Genomic DNA, 17362 nt, shown 5'->3' with positions numbered 1-17362 from the left:
TACGGGGGGGCGCCGCGGGGCATCTTGGGAGCCGTAGTTTTCTCCCGCCACGGTGGCGCTTTACGGCAGGACGTAACGTTGAGGGAAAGCGCCCCGTCGCTCTTTGCGACAGAGCGAGCGCGGGAGTGAAGGCGGTGGGTGAGGGGAGCCCCGCCGGCGGGAACCGGCGGGAACCAGGCGGGGCGGGAGGGAAGGGGGCGTCCCGGGGGAGGGAGAGCCCGGCCGGGGGCGGGGGGGGGGGTGGGAGGCCTGCCGTGCCCCGGCTGCGGTGGGCGGGGGCCAGCCCCGGCCTGAGGGGAGGCCTCGGCAGGGCGGGAGGGGGCCGGGCAGGACCCGCCGGGTGGCCGTTTCTGGCGGGGGCGGGGGGGAGAAGCCTTCTCCAGCTCCGTGCAGCCCTGAGGGGGCTGCGCCGCGAATGGCGGCGGGGCAGCCGGGCAGAGGGTGCCTCGGGCCCGCCCGGGGTCGGCGGTCGAAGGCTGAGCAGGGCCGTGCGGGGGACACTCAGCGATCGCTCTCCGTCCTCGGCAGGGTCCGGCCACAGGGCAAGGGCACAGCAGCATGCCTCGGCCCCGCGGGAGCCGTCGCCGTCTCCTGTAATGAACTTTCCAGCGAGGCTCTTTGCCGGCTGCGGGGTCAGGATGCTGCCGCAGCCCTGGCGTCTCTTCTCGCGGGCTGCAGAAGATGTGGCATGGCAGAGGATCCGGAAGGTCCTGTGCGTGGCTGAGAAGAACGATGCTGCCCGAGGGATTGCAGATCTGCTCTCCCACAGCAGGATGCGACGGGTAGGAATGCACCGCATCTCCCTACCGCTTCCTGATACGCGTACAGGTCTGGCTTAGCTGGCTGGACAGGATCAGCTCACCGGGGCCACTGTGCAGCACAGTCCTGGCCTCGGGTGACGTCTGTGTCTTGTGTGGTAGCCCCAGCCCACTCTGCAGAGCTTGGCACCGGCAGTTCGCATCAGCACGTGCCACAGCTTGCACTGCTTTTGTCTCTGGCCGCTTCTGACCACGTGAGGGTACAGGAACGGCTTTCTTTTGTGGACAAACACCACTTGCCCAAAGGTATTTGGGAGTCTTGGACCCTTTTTCCTTGTGACATTAGTCTGGTTGGAATTTAGCTCCCCAGCTGTGCTCCTTCTGCCCGGACTGCCTTCTCTGGCCACTGAGCTCTGCGGTGTGGGCTCCCTGTGTCGTTCCTAGCTTTGCAGTGTATGTGAAAGGCTTCAGGAACTGAAACCATCTGTTGGCGTGCGTTTCCCTGTCAGAAAGCACTGCTTCTGCAGCATCAGCAAGTGCCAGGGGTTTACTGAAGTTCACATAATAAAGCAAAGATGGTCTGTGGTTGGGAGGAGTTCAAAGATCTCTCTCTCTGCTGCTTTGTTTTGTGACCTTTAATGGTTTGCGTAATTACTTGGTATTTCCAAGTACTAGAAGGTGCTTCTAGACCAGAATTATATTTGAGTGAAAGGTGTTACTGAGAACTTGAGTGCTGACAGTCCCAATCAAGGAAGATACCATCCTGCTTCTGTAGAAAAAGCAGCAAATACCCAATCTAGAAACTTCCATGAGTCTCAGTCAGGTGGAGGTACTCTTGGGGACCCGGAGCTGCCACACTAATTGTCGTTTGGAACAGGACAGTTGTTTGTCAGGACTATAATTGGCCAGCCCCATTAAACAAAGCTGTTCTTCACTGTTTGTTGTCACTATCCATGGGGAGATGACCCTGGCATCCCCTTTAGGTGTGGTTTAAAATACACTTACATTGGAAAGCACCATTTCATTGTCTCCCTAAATGATGCAGGCAATTTCCATTCACCGTACCTTGCCTTTCTGTTTTGGCTACAGTACCTGGTTGTCACTTGTCCCATGTTTCTCTGCTGCTCTGCCATAAAAGCGTGTATAAAGCGAGGCGGAACACGTTTGGTTTCTGTTAGGAGCCAGAAACTCAGCAACTTTCCTTTTCCTTCTAGCGAGAAGGGTTTTCCAAGTTCAACAAGATCTATGAATACGACTACCAGATGTTTGGCCAGGTACAGTTTTCTTTCATTCTACTTCTGGATTAGAGAAGTGCAAAATACTAGTTGTTAAAAGCCATTTGTCAGAAGTTACAAAACACATATCCAGCGACACGGACATTTTGTCCAAAGATGAGGAAAAGTCCAATGTTCTTTTCTTGGCTCAACCACTGACTTGTTTTTTTGCTTTAAGTCTTTCAACTTTCTGGTTTTATATCAAAAATATGTTGCTGTTTAGAATTGGGAGCTTCCTACAAAAATTGAGGATAAGGCCATAGATTTAGCTGTCAGTAGAGAGAAGAGCTTGTTATGATATATTAGCAGGAGGGAGGTGTCACTGTGTAAATTGAGAACTGCATCAAGATCTTGGGGCTGCGGGTAGTTTTTAGCAAACGATGGGCACTAATTACCTTGCTCTGTCTCTTGCAGAATGTTACTATGGTGATGACATCCGTGTCAGGACACTTACTGGCTCATGATTTTAAGCTGCCGTTTCGCAAATGGTTAGTATGTCATACCCCCTCGCAGGAAGGGGGGCTGCCATCTTCTGCCTTCAACCCTGAGCTGAGCGGGGCACTGCGAGTGTGAGGACTAGGGAGCAGGGAGGGACTTTGACACCGCGTGCAGAGCAGGGTGATGAGTACCAAATTTTGTGTAGCATAGCTAAAATATTGTTTCAAATTACTGTCTTCAGAGTGCTAAAAAACCCTGAAGTCATAACACTGGTTAAAATACATTAAGGCAGACCCAAAGAATTAAACTGGTTCTAAAACTGGATTGATGTTTTTGTGTTCTTTTTTCAACTAGGAGTTGTCCTGGGAAGTGAGGCGCTTTCTCTGTCTTCCCTCCCCTTTGTTCTCGGTGCTTGAAACAAGAGAAGTTGCGTGTTTAGGGCTGCCTTCCAGATTTGCTGTTTTCTCTGGTTGCTTTTTGGTTCTGTTGCTTTTAAGTGTAACTCAGCATTTCATGTGAACTCTTAAGTTGTCTAAGACGAGGCCTGTAATGAAATATATTATTAGTTCTAGTACTTGAACACCACTACCTCACAAGACAGGACCAGTTAGTGTCTCACAACATATGTTTTAGTTTTCGTTATGCACACTGTTTATCCTCTGTTTACCAGGCATAGCTGCAACCCTCTAGCTCTTTTTGATGCTGAAATTGAGAAGTATTGCCCTGAAAATTACATGGATATCAAGGTAAGTTGTTTTTAAGAGTTTCCCTGAAACTCTGAGTTCAGAGGTTAGTTCTACAAATATCGTCTCAGACAGAAGCAGGATTGTACCTTTGTCCTTAACGTCTAAGTTCTAGAGTTTAGCAAATTCCTCCTGCATTTCCTAGGACTATATATCCTGTTCATTTGTGACATTGAAAGTCTCCTGCTTATGTACAATTAGTGCAGTGAAGGAACAACTACTTTGCTAAAAGTAGAAATGGTTTTTCCAACAAGGTGGAATCGGTAATTGTGTCTCAATTTTACAAAAAATGACATTTTCAGAGAACAGACTGGTACAATCCGATCCAAGCCATGCTTTTTAACAGTGTTAGATGTAAATAAATGACTCAGTTCTTTTGAAAGCTGCCTAATCTCATGAGAGACACAATTACAAAATGTTATTGCAACAATCTATCACTATGGATACACGCTGCATTTCATGTTCAGTTCGTGAGTCATTCTAAAATTAAATGACAAAGCATGTGGCCTGGTACGTCTCACTCTGAGTTGTTTTCTCGCTTCAGAGAACCCTTGAACGAGAAGTCCAGCAGTGCCAAGCTCTGGTGATCTGGACTGACTGTGATCGAGAAGGAGAGAACATTGGCTTTGAGATAATTCACGTCTGCAAAGCTGGTGCGTAGAGCATTTTCTGCATAAGTCTGAGTTCCAATGAAGTGCTGATTCAACAGGTATCATTGCTCAGAGATGTCGCAACAGAGGTGTATTCTCAATCTTACTGTGTCCAGGTTAAATATGTTGATGGTAGTTCTGATAAATATGTGGCTCTGATACACCAGAAGTATGCTCAGCTATTGGAAAGCTATAGAATAGGTTGACAGCATACTCTTTCAAAGATAGCTGTTCGTTAGTTGCTCCTTTCCGTTGGTGTTTGAGTCACTCTTTGATTTCTTTTTTTTTTTTTTTGTTTTGTTTTGTGTCTGACAGTAAAGCCAAACCTCCAGGTTTTCCGAGCCCGTTTTTCAGAGATTACGCTTCATGCTGTCAGAACAGCCTGCGAGAACCTCACCCAACCAGATCAAAAAACGAGCGATGCTGTTGATGTCAGGCAGGAGCTGGACCTCAGGATAGGTATATAAACACACACTGGAGGTGAGAGCAGGCTGGTAGGCCTGAGCTGCTGCATACACCTCTACTAAAGGGAAGTGAGCAAGAGTGTTGTAGGCAGGCAGGGGACAGCTTTGTTATCAGTGGATAGCTTATTGTCTATAAATACTTGAACTCCCTTAGACTGCTGTACAAACGAGAGAGCCATCCATCAGGCTCTTCCTCGCTTCTCGTCTAACCACATTGAATGCACATTATTAAAGCCCAGTAAGGGGTGTTTAGAAATCATCTGGTACCGTATCCTCAACACAAGACAGAAATGCCCTCTATAGTGTTGTAAATTGGATTTTTAGATCAGATACAACTAAATCACATCTGGTGTTTTACTGGAAACATGCTCTTTGAAGCAAACGTTAGGTTTATAGCCCATGCAGCAGTGACAGGCTTCTGCAACTTTTAGTGTTAAAATTAGAGTAAAATTAATACTTGGGAGTATTAAACAAAACCATCTGCAGTGTTGTGATTATCCGCTAATGTTGTATTATTCAGTTCTGCTGTCCATTTTGTTTTCTCAGGTGCTGCCTTCACCAGATTCCAGACACTGAGGCTCCGGAAGATCTTCCCTGATATTTTAGCAGATCAGCTGATCAGCTATGGTAGCTGCCAGTTCCCAACACTGGGGTTTGTAGTTGAACGCTTTAAAGCCATCCAGGCCTTTGTTCCTGAAGCCTTCTATAAAATAAAAGGTATGCTTGGGGAAAGCGAGTTCTGGGCTCCATCTTAAAGGGCTTGATGCATTTAGGAAGGAAAAACGTCAGGGCAACAAACAAACAGTGCTGCAGAGGTGGTTTCCTCTTTGCCACGGCCACTAAGCAGAACTGAAAGGTTTACCAGTAGTGTGGCCCCACTGCCTCTGCTGTATTTCCATTGTATTACTACTGTATCACTCAGATCTGTTGTTCAACACAGTGACACATGATCATGAAGATGGCAGTGTGGTCTTCAACTGGAAGAGGAACCGGCTCTTTAATCACACAGCGTGCCTGGTCCTTTACCAGATGTGTATGGAGGTAGGAAAGCTTGTAAATAGTTGTATAATCCAGCATCAGCCAAACATTTCCTGCGTCCATCTCGCTCAAGACGTTTAAAGACCAGTTTGTGTAAACTCTTAAAGGAGATTTTGCATTTTGCTTACTCTGTGTTTAGGATCCGGTAGCAACTGTTGTTGAGGTTGGGAGCAAGCCAAAGAGCAAATGGAGGCCCCTGCCCCTGGACACTGTGGTACGTTTGAACTATGCTGAAAGGACTTATCTGAAAGAAGCTTTGAGCAAGATATTTTACTCACCACTCTGAATTATGCACAAATACATTTTTTTTTTCTGGCTCCTCCCGATGCAGGAACTTGAGAAGTTGGCTTCCCGCAAACTGAAAATAAACGCAAAGGAAACCATGAGAATAGCAGAAAAACTCTATACTCAAGGGTAAGAAAGCAAGACTTGGCTTGGTAAATGTAATTCTTTCAAAAATAAATGGCCTTTAGTCCAAAAAGGGAAGCATCTTGGAGCACCTCTTAAAGTGCTTTTCTGTCTCTCTTCTTAAGGTTCATTAGCTACCCCCGAACTGAGACCAACATTTTCCCCAAGGAGCTGAACCTCTCTGCCTTAGTACAACAGCAAACACAGGACCCAAACTGGGGAGCATTTGCACAGAGGATTTTGGATCAGGGTGGGCCAACCCCTCGGAGTGGAACCAAATCAGATCAGGCTCACCCTCCCATTCACCCCACAAAATACACTGCTAACCTGCAGGTGAGTTTAACAAAGGCAGAGGTAACTGGATGGTTTGTATTGCTTGGTAAATAAAGACAGAAGTCTTAATAATTTGGTCATTAGCACAGTATCCTCACCCAAGATCTCACTAATATTTCTTGACATCTCATTAACACAGGAGGACACTGACCCTTTTTTACTGTTTGATATTAGGGCAATGAGCACAGACTATATGAATTCATCGTGCGCCATTTTTTGGCTTGTTGCTCTCAAGATGCCAAGGGACAGGAAACAACTGTGGAGATCGACATTGCTAATGAGCGATTCGTTGCTCAAGGACTAATGATCCTGGCCCGAAATTATCTGGAAGTCTATCCTTATGAGAAGTGGAGCGATAAGGTAATACCCTTGAGTAACGTAGATGGGAGAGGCTAAAGTACCTGGAGTTTAAAATAGCACTTCACTGCCAACTTCAGACCCCTCTACAGAACGTCCTTTGGCAGTTCCTGGCCCACTGGCTGTTTCACTCAGAGCTGTTACTGCTGAAAACCTGTGCAGCTTTATTGTGCCCTCTTTGGATAGATTCTTCCCCTTCTGACACCACACCAGAGACCATACAGGGCTGTGGGGTTGACTTTACTCACCAAGAGGAGCTGCAATTGCCATTCCGTCGTCTCTCTGGCAGCTCATTACTGGTTAATCCTGAGGACCCTGAGACTGGATCTCTTCCAGAACAGGGTGCTGCTCTATTACTGCACTGGCCTGCTGTTAGTGTGACATTTTTGTCTTTGCTGAATGGACCAGAAGGCAGTTTCAAAGAGATTCTCCTTCCCTTCAGGTTATCCCACTGTATCAGAAAGGGTCTCGCTTTCAGCCCACTACAGTGGAGATGGTGGATGGGGAAACCAGCCCTCCATTGCTCCTCACAGAAGCGGATCTCATTGCTCTCATGGAGAAACATGGCATTGGTCAGTATTGGCAGCGTGCCCTCTCCCTCTTGGGAGAGCTTTGTTCATAAGCTTCTTCTCAAATTCTCTAACACCAGTTGCGTCCCACCCTCAGAGTAGGGAATTCAGCAACATTTATGTCACTTCAGATAAGAAATCAGTTAAATGTACAGAACAAAGGGATAGTAGAGACGTGCAGGCAAAGTCCAAAGATCCTAAGGAGTCTGCAGAGTGCCTCCAGTACCTAGGGAGATGTGCAGTTTAGGGTTCAGGGTGTGACTGCCAGCACCTTGTTGGCCTCAGTGCCAGTGGGACATGAGGACAGTGCTGCTCCTGGCCGTAAGTTGTCTCCTTGTCCCTCTAGCACCTTGCACTCTGCACTAGGCACAGGGGAAATCACTTCTTGGCACCTAATTTGACTAACAACCTGTCTGCTTTCAGGGACTGACGCCACTCACGCTGAGCACATTGAGACGATTAAGACGCGGATGTACGTGGGCCTTACAGCAGATCAGCGGTTCCTCCCAGGGCACCTGGGCATGGGGCTGGTTGAAGGTAAGGGCAGTGCCTGTTAGGAAGACGGCAGATTCCTTACTTGCTCCTTCCTTTTGCTTACCCTGCAGTATCTTCCTCAGGCTATGATTCCATGGGCTACGAGATGTCCAAGCCTGACCTTCGAGCTGAGCTGGAGGCTGATCTGAAACTGATCTGTGAGGGCAAGAAAGACAAATCTGCAGTGTTGCAGCAGCAGGTCCAAAAGTACAAGCAAGTCTTCATTGAAGCTGTGGCCAGAGCCAACAAGTGAGTCCTGTCTTTGCCCTCTTCTGTTTGCTTTGCTGTTCTGGGAGGCGCTGGCTTCTCATCTGGGGCTCAGCCTGGAGTGGGATTCTGACACTCTCCCTGGAGCTCTGCCCAGTGTGTGTAGGCATTTGCATGGGAAGGGATGACTTGCAGCCTGGCACACTGTCAGGAGTTGGTGCCAACTAACTGCTCATCTTGGTTTAAACCCTTAAGATTAAATTCAGAGCTGGCTGAAGGAGAAGGCAACAGGCACTGACCTCTTTTATGTTGTACCCACACCTAGTCTGTTCCAGAGGCATGATGCTGAATCAACATACTTGTGGAGAAGCTCAGAGGGGCTGCGTGGAGGGCAGCAGGCGCTAATTCCCTGCAGTGCCTGATTGCTCTTTGTGGAGGAGACACGCCAGATGCTCTGCTGCTTTCTTTATAGGCTGGACGAGGCCCTGGCTCAGTATTTTGGAGAAGCCACAGAAATTGCAGAGCAAGAGGAGGTCTACCCAGCAATGCCTGTTTCCATTCGGAAGTGTCCACAGTGCAACAACGACATGGTCCTGAAGACCAAGAAGAATGGCGGGTTGGTGATCTTCCCTGTTGTAGAAAATAGCCTTCTGTGTTGGTTTGTGTTTTTCTAGGCGTTGTTCATTTACCTCCCCTCTGCAGCAAGCATGAAAACTTGGGCTGCAGCTAGCTAACTCCAACAGCTACATAAGGCTGTGTGGACTCAGCTGAACCTCTCTCTCAAGTACGTATTTGCCCTTAAAATTTGTTGGTTTACAATTTCTGATGACTGAGAAGACAGGAGAACAGGTCACTGACTGTCTTGACTTTGCCTCTTCCTCATCCGGTGCTTTTGTCCCACGACAGGTTCTATCTCAGCTGCACGGGCTATCCAGCTTGTAAAACTGCAGTCTGGTTCCCCGATTTCGTGCTGGACGTGGCCAGGGACGAGAGTGTCTGTGATGTGTGTGAACCACATCCAGTTCACAGGTAGGTCATACCAGTTATCCCCTGGGGAAATGTGGCCCCTCAGAAATTACATGTTAGCCATCAGGGCCAGAGACTTCTGTGGGCTAGGCTGGGCAACTGTTTTCCATTCCAGTCGTGGAAAGCTGGAGCAGCACTCTCATGGCTTGGGGATAGAAAGAAGAGGGGCTGGGGAAACCAGTGTAAGCATAGCAGAATTTTAAAAATAAATTAATAAACGAAGTCCAAATCGAGGTCTGTTGATGAGGAGTTATATGAACTGGGAGACCTTCATTCTTCCTTTCCTTTTAGACTGAAGTTTAAATTCAAGAGAGGCAGCGTTCCACCCATGATGCCCCTGGAGTTTGTTGGTTGCATCGGAGGCTGTGATGAGATGCTAAAAGAGCTCTTGGACCTGAAGTATTTACACAGGTCATCCCAATCCACATCGTCAGCCAGCCAGCAAGCTAATCACTTGCAAGTCAACAACTCCTTTAACAGAGCTCGTGGTGAAAACAGGCACGTGAGGGGGCCCACAAACCTGGCACCAGGACATCTGCTCTCCTTGAACTCAACGAGAACACCCAGGCCTGCTGCTCCAGATGACGGGAACAACGCAGTGGTGTGCAACTGTGGGAACGAAGCCCTGCTGTTAACTGTGCGCAAAGAAGGGCCCAATCAAGGCAGGCAGTTTTACAAATGCAGTGCCAGTACCTGCAACTTTTTTCTCTGGGCTGATCAGCAGTCAGAGGACAGAAGCAACGTGGCTCCACGGGGCTCTGCGCTTCCGCAGCCCTTTGCAGGAAGGGGCCCAGCAGGATTTCAGCACCCAGGAGGAGGGAGACGCCCAGAGCTCTTTGGAAGCAACAGCTCTGAATCAGGAGGCGGCACAGTCTGCAAGTGCGACCAGCCAGCCGTCACACGCACCGTCCAAAAGGATGGGCCCAACAAAGGGCGGCAGTTCCACACCTGCTCTAAACCCCGAGAGCAGCAGTGCGGCTTCTTCCAGTGGGCAGATGAAAACGTGGCACCAGGTAAGGCTGGGCTTGGGGTGAGATGCAAGGGTTAGGGCTGTTCTTGAAGCTAAACTGAACACACTTCTCACACATGCGTAATGCTACCACAGCATGACAGCTCTTGTAGCAACTCCTACGTTCAACAGACTTCAGGTTTGTCTTTAGAACGTCTGTCAGCAGCATTATAGCACTTCAAATGTTGCTTGCAACAACTGAGTCTGGCTTACCTTTCCAAGTGCTAGCAGGATATGTCCTCATAGCACACATCTGCTGAGCTCCGAGCAGGATGCTTTGCTTCTATGTGCAGTAAGCTTGAGCGTCTGTCTGTCCATGACTCATTGGATAAAGCCCAGTGCTCTTTTGAACAGTCTCTTTGGGAATTTTTCCTCCCAAATTACGGTGCTCAGCTTTGAGAGAGCTGTTACCGACTTGGTACAGAGTTGAAGCAGTGGCACCACTTTTGGAGATCTTAAACCCCATTCTGTCACGCCAGGGAAATGGTGCTACTCCCTCTGCCCTAGTTTAGGAATGCAGTGAAGGGCCAAGTCTATCTGAAGTTTTGATCAGAGCTGAGAAACTGAGTGTGGCTGCTGTGGAAAGATGCTGAAAACAAGTACCCATAAAAAAAAAATCACAAAATAAGGATGCAAAAGAAAGCACACTGACACAAAGGGACAGTAAGCAAAGTACAGAGGTGGAGATGTGGTCTGAGAGAGATCTTCAATGCTGGCCACCTCCTCAGACATTTAGGCCTAAAGGGGTAGAATCAAGTTTGCAAAACTACTTAAAAATCAAGCCTTCCTCTGGCATGTTTTGTTGTTTCTGCTTCAGCTGTAGACCAGAGCATGCAGCCAGGCAGATCAGTTTCCCCTGTTCTGTTCCCACATTTCTCTAATGCTGCAAGACAAATGGGTAACATTTAACTATTTAGACAAATCTGAAGCAAGTGTAGTTTCAGAAATAATCTGAGTGGCTGGGATAGTAAAATCCTTGATCTGCCATTTTGAACTTTTCTTCTGTTTCTCACCTACTTATACTTTTAAAGGTACTTAAATGCAAGTTGTTTCTCTCTAGGGCCTTCTGGAGATGTCTCTTTGAACCACTTTGGGAGCAGTGGATACTCAAGAGGGTTGGGAAGTAAAGCCAAGAGACCAAGCAGTCTCTCCTCAGGAGCCACTGCCAAGAAAGCACGGACCTGTAGCATTTGCCACCAGCCTGGCCACACTAGGAAAACCTGCCCTCAAAACCCTTGAGCCTGGATGGACATCTTTTGAGAGCCTGAAAGGTCCAAGGTTGCAAGCTGCTACAGGAGCAACTACTGCTGAAAGGAACGAGTCTAGAAACAAGTCTGTTGAGTGCTTTCTGGAAGGGCTGGTTGCAGGCTGCTCCTGCCGAAGGATATCATCCTCACGCATGCATTATATGCCTGGGCAGCAAGGGTTCAACCAGCTTTGAAAGGTGGCTCCACTACTGGTGTCAGCCTTTGTTTTCAGCTGCTCTTCTGCTGAGCAGATTGGGGTAGTCTAAACATTTCAAGGAAGCATTTGGAAATTGAATCTGCAGAGAAAACAGCACTGGATCTAGTCCACCTGCAGCTCCTGCCGTGGTGGTGGTTGTACACAGCCTTTCTACACGAGCAAGAGCTGGATCGTAGCCACTAGGACAGACACCAGGGCTGCTTACCTTTTTTCAGTCTCTGGCTTTCCACAGTGTGGAATTTTATTTTAAGTTCCCTTCTAAGTTGACGTTACCTGAGCAACATTCCCCCTTCTTTTTTGTCACAGCGCCATACCCCTTACCTTGGTTGTCCCTGCCAGTGAAGGAGGGTCAGGTGCAGAGGAGCTGGATCTGGTGCTTGCCCTGAAGGGGAAGCTCAGCTGCAGTGCTCAGGAAAAGCCTTCATTTTAGACAGCTCCTGAATTTGAATCTGAGTTCTTCCTCAAACCTTGAGACATGCCTCTGTGATGCTGCTAGCTAATGGAAGTTACTTTTGTCAAGCTAATAAGTTTCTTATTAAAAGGTTATTTAATTTTTAAGTTTGATACAGTGACATCTTAACTCTGCCTTATTATTTCTTCCTACTTAAAATAGTTAAGCTATTACTGTAAAAGTATCCACCCAAATCTTGCTCTTTCCACTCACTCACTGGAACGATACAGAAGCTTTCTTGGCAGAAACTCCCTGCAGTTATTTGGAAGAGAGCTGCAGAGGGGTTGGGAAAGTGGTTTTATCTCACCAGCTGCATCTGCTTTAGTGTTGCTGCCCAGGGACAGACAGACAGCTGGCTGAACTGAAGGGAGGTTCTGTTTTCCTGCACTTAGTTTAGACTGAACTCCCTGGGAAGCCAGGCTACCTCCTCCCTCTCTGTTGGGGCTTCCTCTGTACATCAAAGCAAGTAGATCCGCAAGATTCCTGCGTCCTCTTCTGCCAGAGGACAGCATTCATTTTTTTCCCCCAGGGCCTCCAATGCTGCTCAGGCCCCTACTCCTTCTGGACACGGAGCAGTTCCCTGGGGTCGGTACTGAGGTGACACACAGCACACGGAGCAGCCAGGGTGGGCAGGAGGCTGAAGCACTTTCTCCAGGGTAGCTCAAAGCAGAGACCACAGCAGCACAAGTTCGCTTTAAGGTCTGCACAAGAGAGAAGAGAGCCTTTAACTGCAGCAGTCCATCGCTATCAGGCCTAAATCCATGGAGTAAGGTCAAGAGAACTCAGGTTGCATTTCCCTGTACCCCTCACTCCCACGATTAACAGCTGTGGCCTAAAAATACAGACCTGCCAGCTAAAATAACAGGATTACGAGGCTTTGTAATGCAATCACTGAGCTGGCAAAAGCACAGCAGAAGCCCAAGCAGCAGCCTCTGAATGGCAACAGCAGCGGAAAGCATTTGTGCAGCACACAGGCAGCAGGTTAAGCCTTACTGATGGCATCAGCCGTTACCAGCTTTCCTGGCCTAACCCTGGTCAGCGTTTGGCACCTGAGCAGTTAGAGCCGCTGGGTAAATGGTGCAAGCTCAGTGTCCAGACAGCTCACGTACTGCAGCCAGGCACTCTGCAGGCACAGGGGTTTGGAAGAGGAGGAGAAAGGCCATGCAGGATGGGGTCTGACCACCAACAAGCTCTCCGCGCAGCGGGGCACGCCCTGGGCAACGCTAGGCAGTTCTTGGGCATGGCACCGCAGCTGGAGGATCGCTTCAGCCCTTATCACGGGAAAGGAGACAAAACAGAGCTGATACAAGAGAACCAGTATACACAGGGAAGGTTTATTCTCATCACTGACACCTGGGAAGTGGTTTGGAGGAACAAACTAAGTCATCCTCAGACTGGGAGGAAAAGCAGGGTTTTTTCCTCCTGTAAACAAGATGATAGCTGTAAAGAAAACTAAACCGCAACAGCCGCTCACATTGAAGTCCACAGGATTTCTCCATCTCCACCAGTGTGCAAAACCAGCTCTTCCCATTAAATATGAGAATATATTCCTTTGCCCCGGGACTACAGCCAGAACCAAAGCCTACTAGCAGCCACTCAAAGGAAAAAAACAAAACAAAATACCCAAACAAAACATACCTTCTTAATAAAAAGTATAAACCACTTAAGCTCTTGCAAGCGCTCTGCTCAGAGCATCATTCCTGTCCTACTTTCCTGCCCCATACCATGGGGCTCTGGGGGAACAGGACCTCAAGACAGCAGCAACACAAGTGTGAAAAGGTCACTGGACAGACTGGAAGGGGATGCCGTGGTTTGTTGCAGAGCAGTGAGTACCCACAGACGGATGCTGGCAGCGACCCACCTGCTGGGGAGGGGACGCACAGCCCTGCTGCAGCCTCCACCAAGGGACCAATACCAGGAGCCTCCCGGGAGTCAGCAGCCCTCTTCCTGCCACCGCCTTTTTCAGGACATCTTCCAGCAAAACGCCGCGTGGGACAAGGGCCACAAAGCCCCGGCGCCCTGCTGGAAGCACGCGCCTTCCTTGGGGCAGAGTCAATACTGGCAGAATGAAGAGGTAGGGCTGAGCTCACCCCTTTCGGCAGGTGAAAAGGTTTCCAAAGAATAAACCCACAACCCTGCTTGCTATGGCTGTACCTTGAAGTGCCCAGACAACCACCCGGGTCATCACTTGGGCAATATCCTGCAGACGGATGAGGCTGCCACCCTGTCCCAAAAGCTGGCTGAGGGCATGGCACAGTCAGAGCAAGTATCCAATGGGACGCTGCACCCCATGGGGTCTGCAGGACACAGCAGCAGCAAGGAACTGCTCCCCTCCAGCTCCAGCTGGTCTTGGAGCACAAGGGAAGCCCAAGAGCTGCAACAGCAGGCTGGGACAGGCAGAGGACACTGGGAACCAGGGATCAAACATGCTTCACATCGGCTCCCAACGCCCAGCGGATGGGACTCACCTGTAGGTACTCGAGGTGTGGGCTGTACTTGCCCCGGGTTCGGCAGAGCCTCCCACCCAAGGGCTCCTTATGCCAACACCCACCTCTGCTCAGGCACGTTTTATTCAAACAGGAAATATTTCTTTTCTCATAAAGTGCAAGAACTTTGCCTCTTACTGACTAGTCAACTAGAAGCATCGCGACCCTCACAATGGGGAGCAGCAGATGGGTGAGGAACACCCTACATTCGGGAGCTCCTGACGCACTGGTCATTTCTCCTTCAGCAGGAGCTCCGGCTCAGATATGGCCCTGTAGAGCATGAAGCCCATCTCATCAATTTCCTCTTCCAATAGCTCACAGAAGAGGTTGATTTTGTGGTTGAAATAGGAAGGCAAGACCCCTTTCTCCAGGTAGCCTACCAGCTCCTCAAGCACCTGCTGGAACCTGTCAGCAAGGCTTTCTTCTGCCCAGTCTGAACTGGTGGCACTGAGGTGAAGGACAATGTGGGTCAAGGGGCTGCCGCTCAGTTTGTGCAGGGCAGGATGGCTCTTGCAGACACCATTCAGGATGCGGAGGCAGTGCTGCCGAGCCCCGGAGTCACTGGCATCCAGCTCCTTCACCTTTGAGACCTCTGCTCTGTAAAAGCTCTCAAGCCAGAGATTTTCCACCAGTCCTTCAGGAGGAGCAGCCAGAAGGACCTTGTCCTCCATTTCCACCACTGGGAAGAGGGTGATGCTCAGCTCGACCTGATCGTGTTTGACTTCCAACTTCAGCTCCGGGGAGGCCACAACCGGGTAGATGACGCTCCCCAGCAGGCTGCCTATGGCAGGCCAGTTGATGGAGGCCACCAGCATCTTGTGGAGGGTCTCGTTGAGTGCATTGGAGGAGAGGTACCGGCCCACGATGAACCTGTCCCAGGGGCTGCGCCCACGAGGGAAATACTCCAGATCAGTCCTCTTGATCATCCAGTACTGGGGCTTCCTCACCACGGTGTCCTCTCCTGGGATGAGGCTCCAGAGTGTGGTGTCAAGGACCACTGGCAGCATGAGGTGGATGTGGTCGGCCGCCAGAGCCCCGAGGCCATCGAGCAGGGGACTGCTGAGGAAGAGGCTGCCGAAGGGCAGCTCTGGGCACTTGCTCCGCAGGAAGTTCTGCAGTTGGGTGCAGATGCTCCTGGCCAGCTGTGGGGCGAGGGATGCTTGTGCCTCAGGCACAGCCAGCCGGCTGCTGTAGTGTGAGAGGAGCTTCTCCTGCAGCGTGAGGCAGCGCGGAGGGCTGGCTTCGACGTGAGGAGTCTCTGGAGGAGCAGAGCAGACCCTGGGCTCTGCGAGAAGGGGATGGGGCAGAGGGAAGGGAGAAGTCACAGCTCTGAGCACATCATCTGCAACCTACAGCAGCAGCTTCTCCTGCCGCAGCCAAGGGGGAGGCGTGTGGATGCCCAGCTCGCAGCCCACCTCTCTGGACGCAAGGCTGACCTTGCCAGGAGGACCACCACCAAGTCCTCTGATGTTAACAGCGCTTCTCAGCCAAGGCAGAGCCCAAACTAACCTCAAAACCCAACAGCGCCCAGCCACTCCCCTCAGCTAGAGATGGGTAAACCAGGCTGAGCACCAGCAGCCAGGCAAGAGACTCACTGCCAGGGTGCCTACGAGTCTCAGCCCCACTGCGACTGCTCAGGCGGATCCAGCCTGCCCCGATGCCCGCCTGATGGCTTGAGTCCTGCAAATGATCCCGCTCTGGGTCCGGTATCTCAGGACCTGCCCTGCACCGAGCCGGGCTGCTTTCCCACTTGGAAAAACGCCGTCTTTGTAGGCAGCCGGACAAGGCAGCCTTTGTCTACGGCAGCTCCCAAGCGCACCTTCCTCTAGACAGAGCTGACCCAGAAAACGAGCACAGCAGACACCGCTCCGGAGGAAACAAAGCCCCCAACAGCCTCCACCATGCCGCAGCAGCTGGGGCACCCAGGACAGTATCAGAGGCGCTGTTACCACAGGCATTGCCTAAAAAGGGGCTGTGGCTCGGGAGCCTCCCAGGAGGGCAGGCTCAATCGGGTTGGCTTTCCGGTCACTGAGCTAAAAATAACGCAGAGCTCCCAGACCGCCAGGAACAGCGGCGCAGCCGGCCCGGAGCACACCAAGGTGATCTTCCCGGTCATGGCAGGAGCCAGCACACGCACCGCAAGCCTCACCTGGCGCCAGTGGACGAGCCGGAGAGAGCAGAGGCTCGCTGAGGTCTTCCCTCCTCTGCTTCTTGGGGGGTTTTGGCGTCGCCTTGATCAAGGCCAAGTCCTGCCAGCTCTCCTCCAGGCTCTTCTGCTCAGCTTTGGGATCGCCTTCATCGCGAGGGCTGGTGGCTCGGTCTATCAGCTGGAAGGAAGGAAAACCAGTGTGGACAAGTTATTTTCTCTGTGCCACTTCCCTGTGGTCGCACCCCAAACTAGGGGGGACGACAGCCCCTCCGGTACACACACGGGGAGACACAGCCCTGACGGTGGCCGCGCCAGCCTTACCCGCTTGACGGCCAGCGTGGCGATGGCCAGCACAGCCGCGCCGCTGACACCCAGCACCAGCCTGGCGTTGGCCAACAGCAGGTCGAGGACGCTGCCCAGCCCGCTGTCCTCCTGCCGCTTGCCCCGCTGGCGTGTGAACTCGGCCATGGTCGCCCTGCGAAGCAGGAGAGGAGCAGCGGGTGTCACCCCGGGCAGAGGACCTGCCTGCCCGGGGGGCGCAGGGCCCGCAGGATGGCAGGTTTTTTGGGGGGAGCGGGGGTTTCTGCTGGCCCCGCCGCTTCCCTCCACCTCCTGGGCAAAGGCTCCCGCCGCCGGGACGCCTGGGTGCGGCGGAGGAGCAAGGGTCACCCCGCAGAAGGGTCACCCGCTCCTCGGCCGGCCCCGCCGCAACCGCCTCGGGGGGGAACCGGCGGCGCGGGACGGGCCGGGGCGGGACGGCACCGCGGCCCGTGCCCCCGGGAGGGGTCGGGGCCGGGCCGGGGCCACCCTCCGCCGCCGAGGAGAAGCGGCCGGGCCGCAGCACCCCCGGGGCCGCCCCCGCGCCCCGACCCGCCCAGGGCAGGACCAGGACCGGACCCGGCCCCGCGCCCGCCACCCCCGCACTCACCGCGCGTGCCGGCGCGCCCCGCAAGCCCCCGGCGCGGCCCCAGCCAATGGGGGAGCGGCGCGGCGCGGCCCCGCCC

At 51.6% G+C, this 17362-nt stretch overlaps 2 protein-coding genes across 5 annotated transcripts; one reads left to right on the top strand and one right to left on the bottom strand.

Annotated features, from left to right (window-relative positions):
• The first annotated feature begins 16 nt into the window (after positions 1-16).
• Positions 17-11844, top strand: TOP3A (DNA topoisomerase III alpha). 4 transcript variants are annotated; one of them, XM_082311604.1, is made up of 20 exons: positions 20-134; positions 529-782; positions 1973-2032; positions 2447-2520; positions 3141-3216; positions 3758-3866; positions 4179-4322; positions 4874-5044; positions 5268-5368; positions 5505-5579; positions 5697-5779; positions 5899-6106; positions 6281-6466; positions 6906-7035; positions 7456-7569; positions 7650-7815; positions 8246-8389; positions 8680-8802; positions 9091-9812; positions 10869-11844. In XM_082311604.1, the coding sequence occupies exons 2-20, from the start codon at positions 597-599 to the stop codon at positions 11045-11047; spliced, it is 3051 nt and encodes a 1016-aa protein (XP_082167730.1). In that variant the 5' UTR covers positions 20-134; positions 529-596; the 3' UTR covers positions 11048-11844. The 4 variants fall into 4 exon arrangements, 2 of the variants coding, with proteins under 2 accessions (XP_082167731.1, XP_082167730.1); XR_014228146.1 differs by lacking the exons at positions 9091-9812; positions 10869-11844 and adding an exon at positions 8476-8557 and having other exon boundaries at positions 8680-8768; XR_014228147.1 differs by lacking the exons at positions 8246-8389; positions 9091-9812; positions 10869-11844 and adding an exon at positions 8448-8557 and having other exon boundaries at positions 8680-8710.
• Positions 11845-13027: 1183 nt separating this feature from the next.
• On the bottom strand, positions 13028-17325 carry MIEF2 (mitochondrial elongation factor 2). Its single transcript, XM_082311607.1, has 4 exons — positions 17287-17325; positions 16680-16833; positions 16359-16536; positions 13028-15494 (listed from the first exon to the last, which is right to left on the bottom strand). Exons 2-4 carry the CDS (start codon positions 16824-16826, stop codon positions 14440-14442), a joined length of 1380 nt encoding a protein of 459 aa, XP_082167733.1. The 5' UTR covers positions 16827-16833; positions 17287-17325; the 3' UTR covers positions 13028-14439.
• Between the last annotated feature and the right edge of the window lie 37 nt (positions 17326-17362).

Source organism: Platalea leucorodia, assembly GCF_965183815.1.
Source record: "Platalea leucorodia genome assembly, chromosome: 5".
In the NCBI taxonomy this organism is placed as follows: domain Eukaryota; kingdom Metazoa; phylum Chordata; class Aves; order Pelecaniformes; family Threskiornithidae; genus Platalea; species Platalea leucorodia.
The sequence above is the reverse complement of the archived record's forward strand: the minus strand, read 5'-3'. Positions and strand labels throughout refer to the sequence as shown.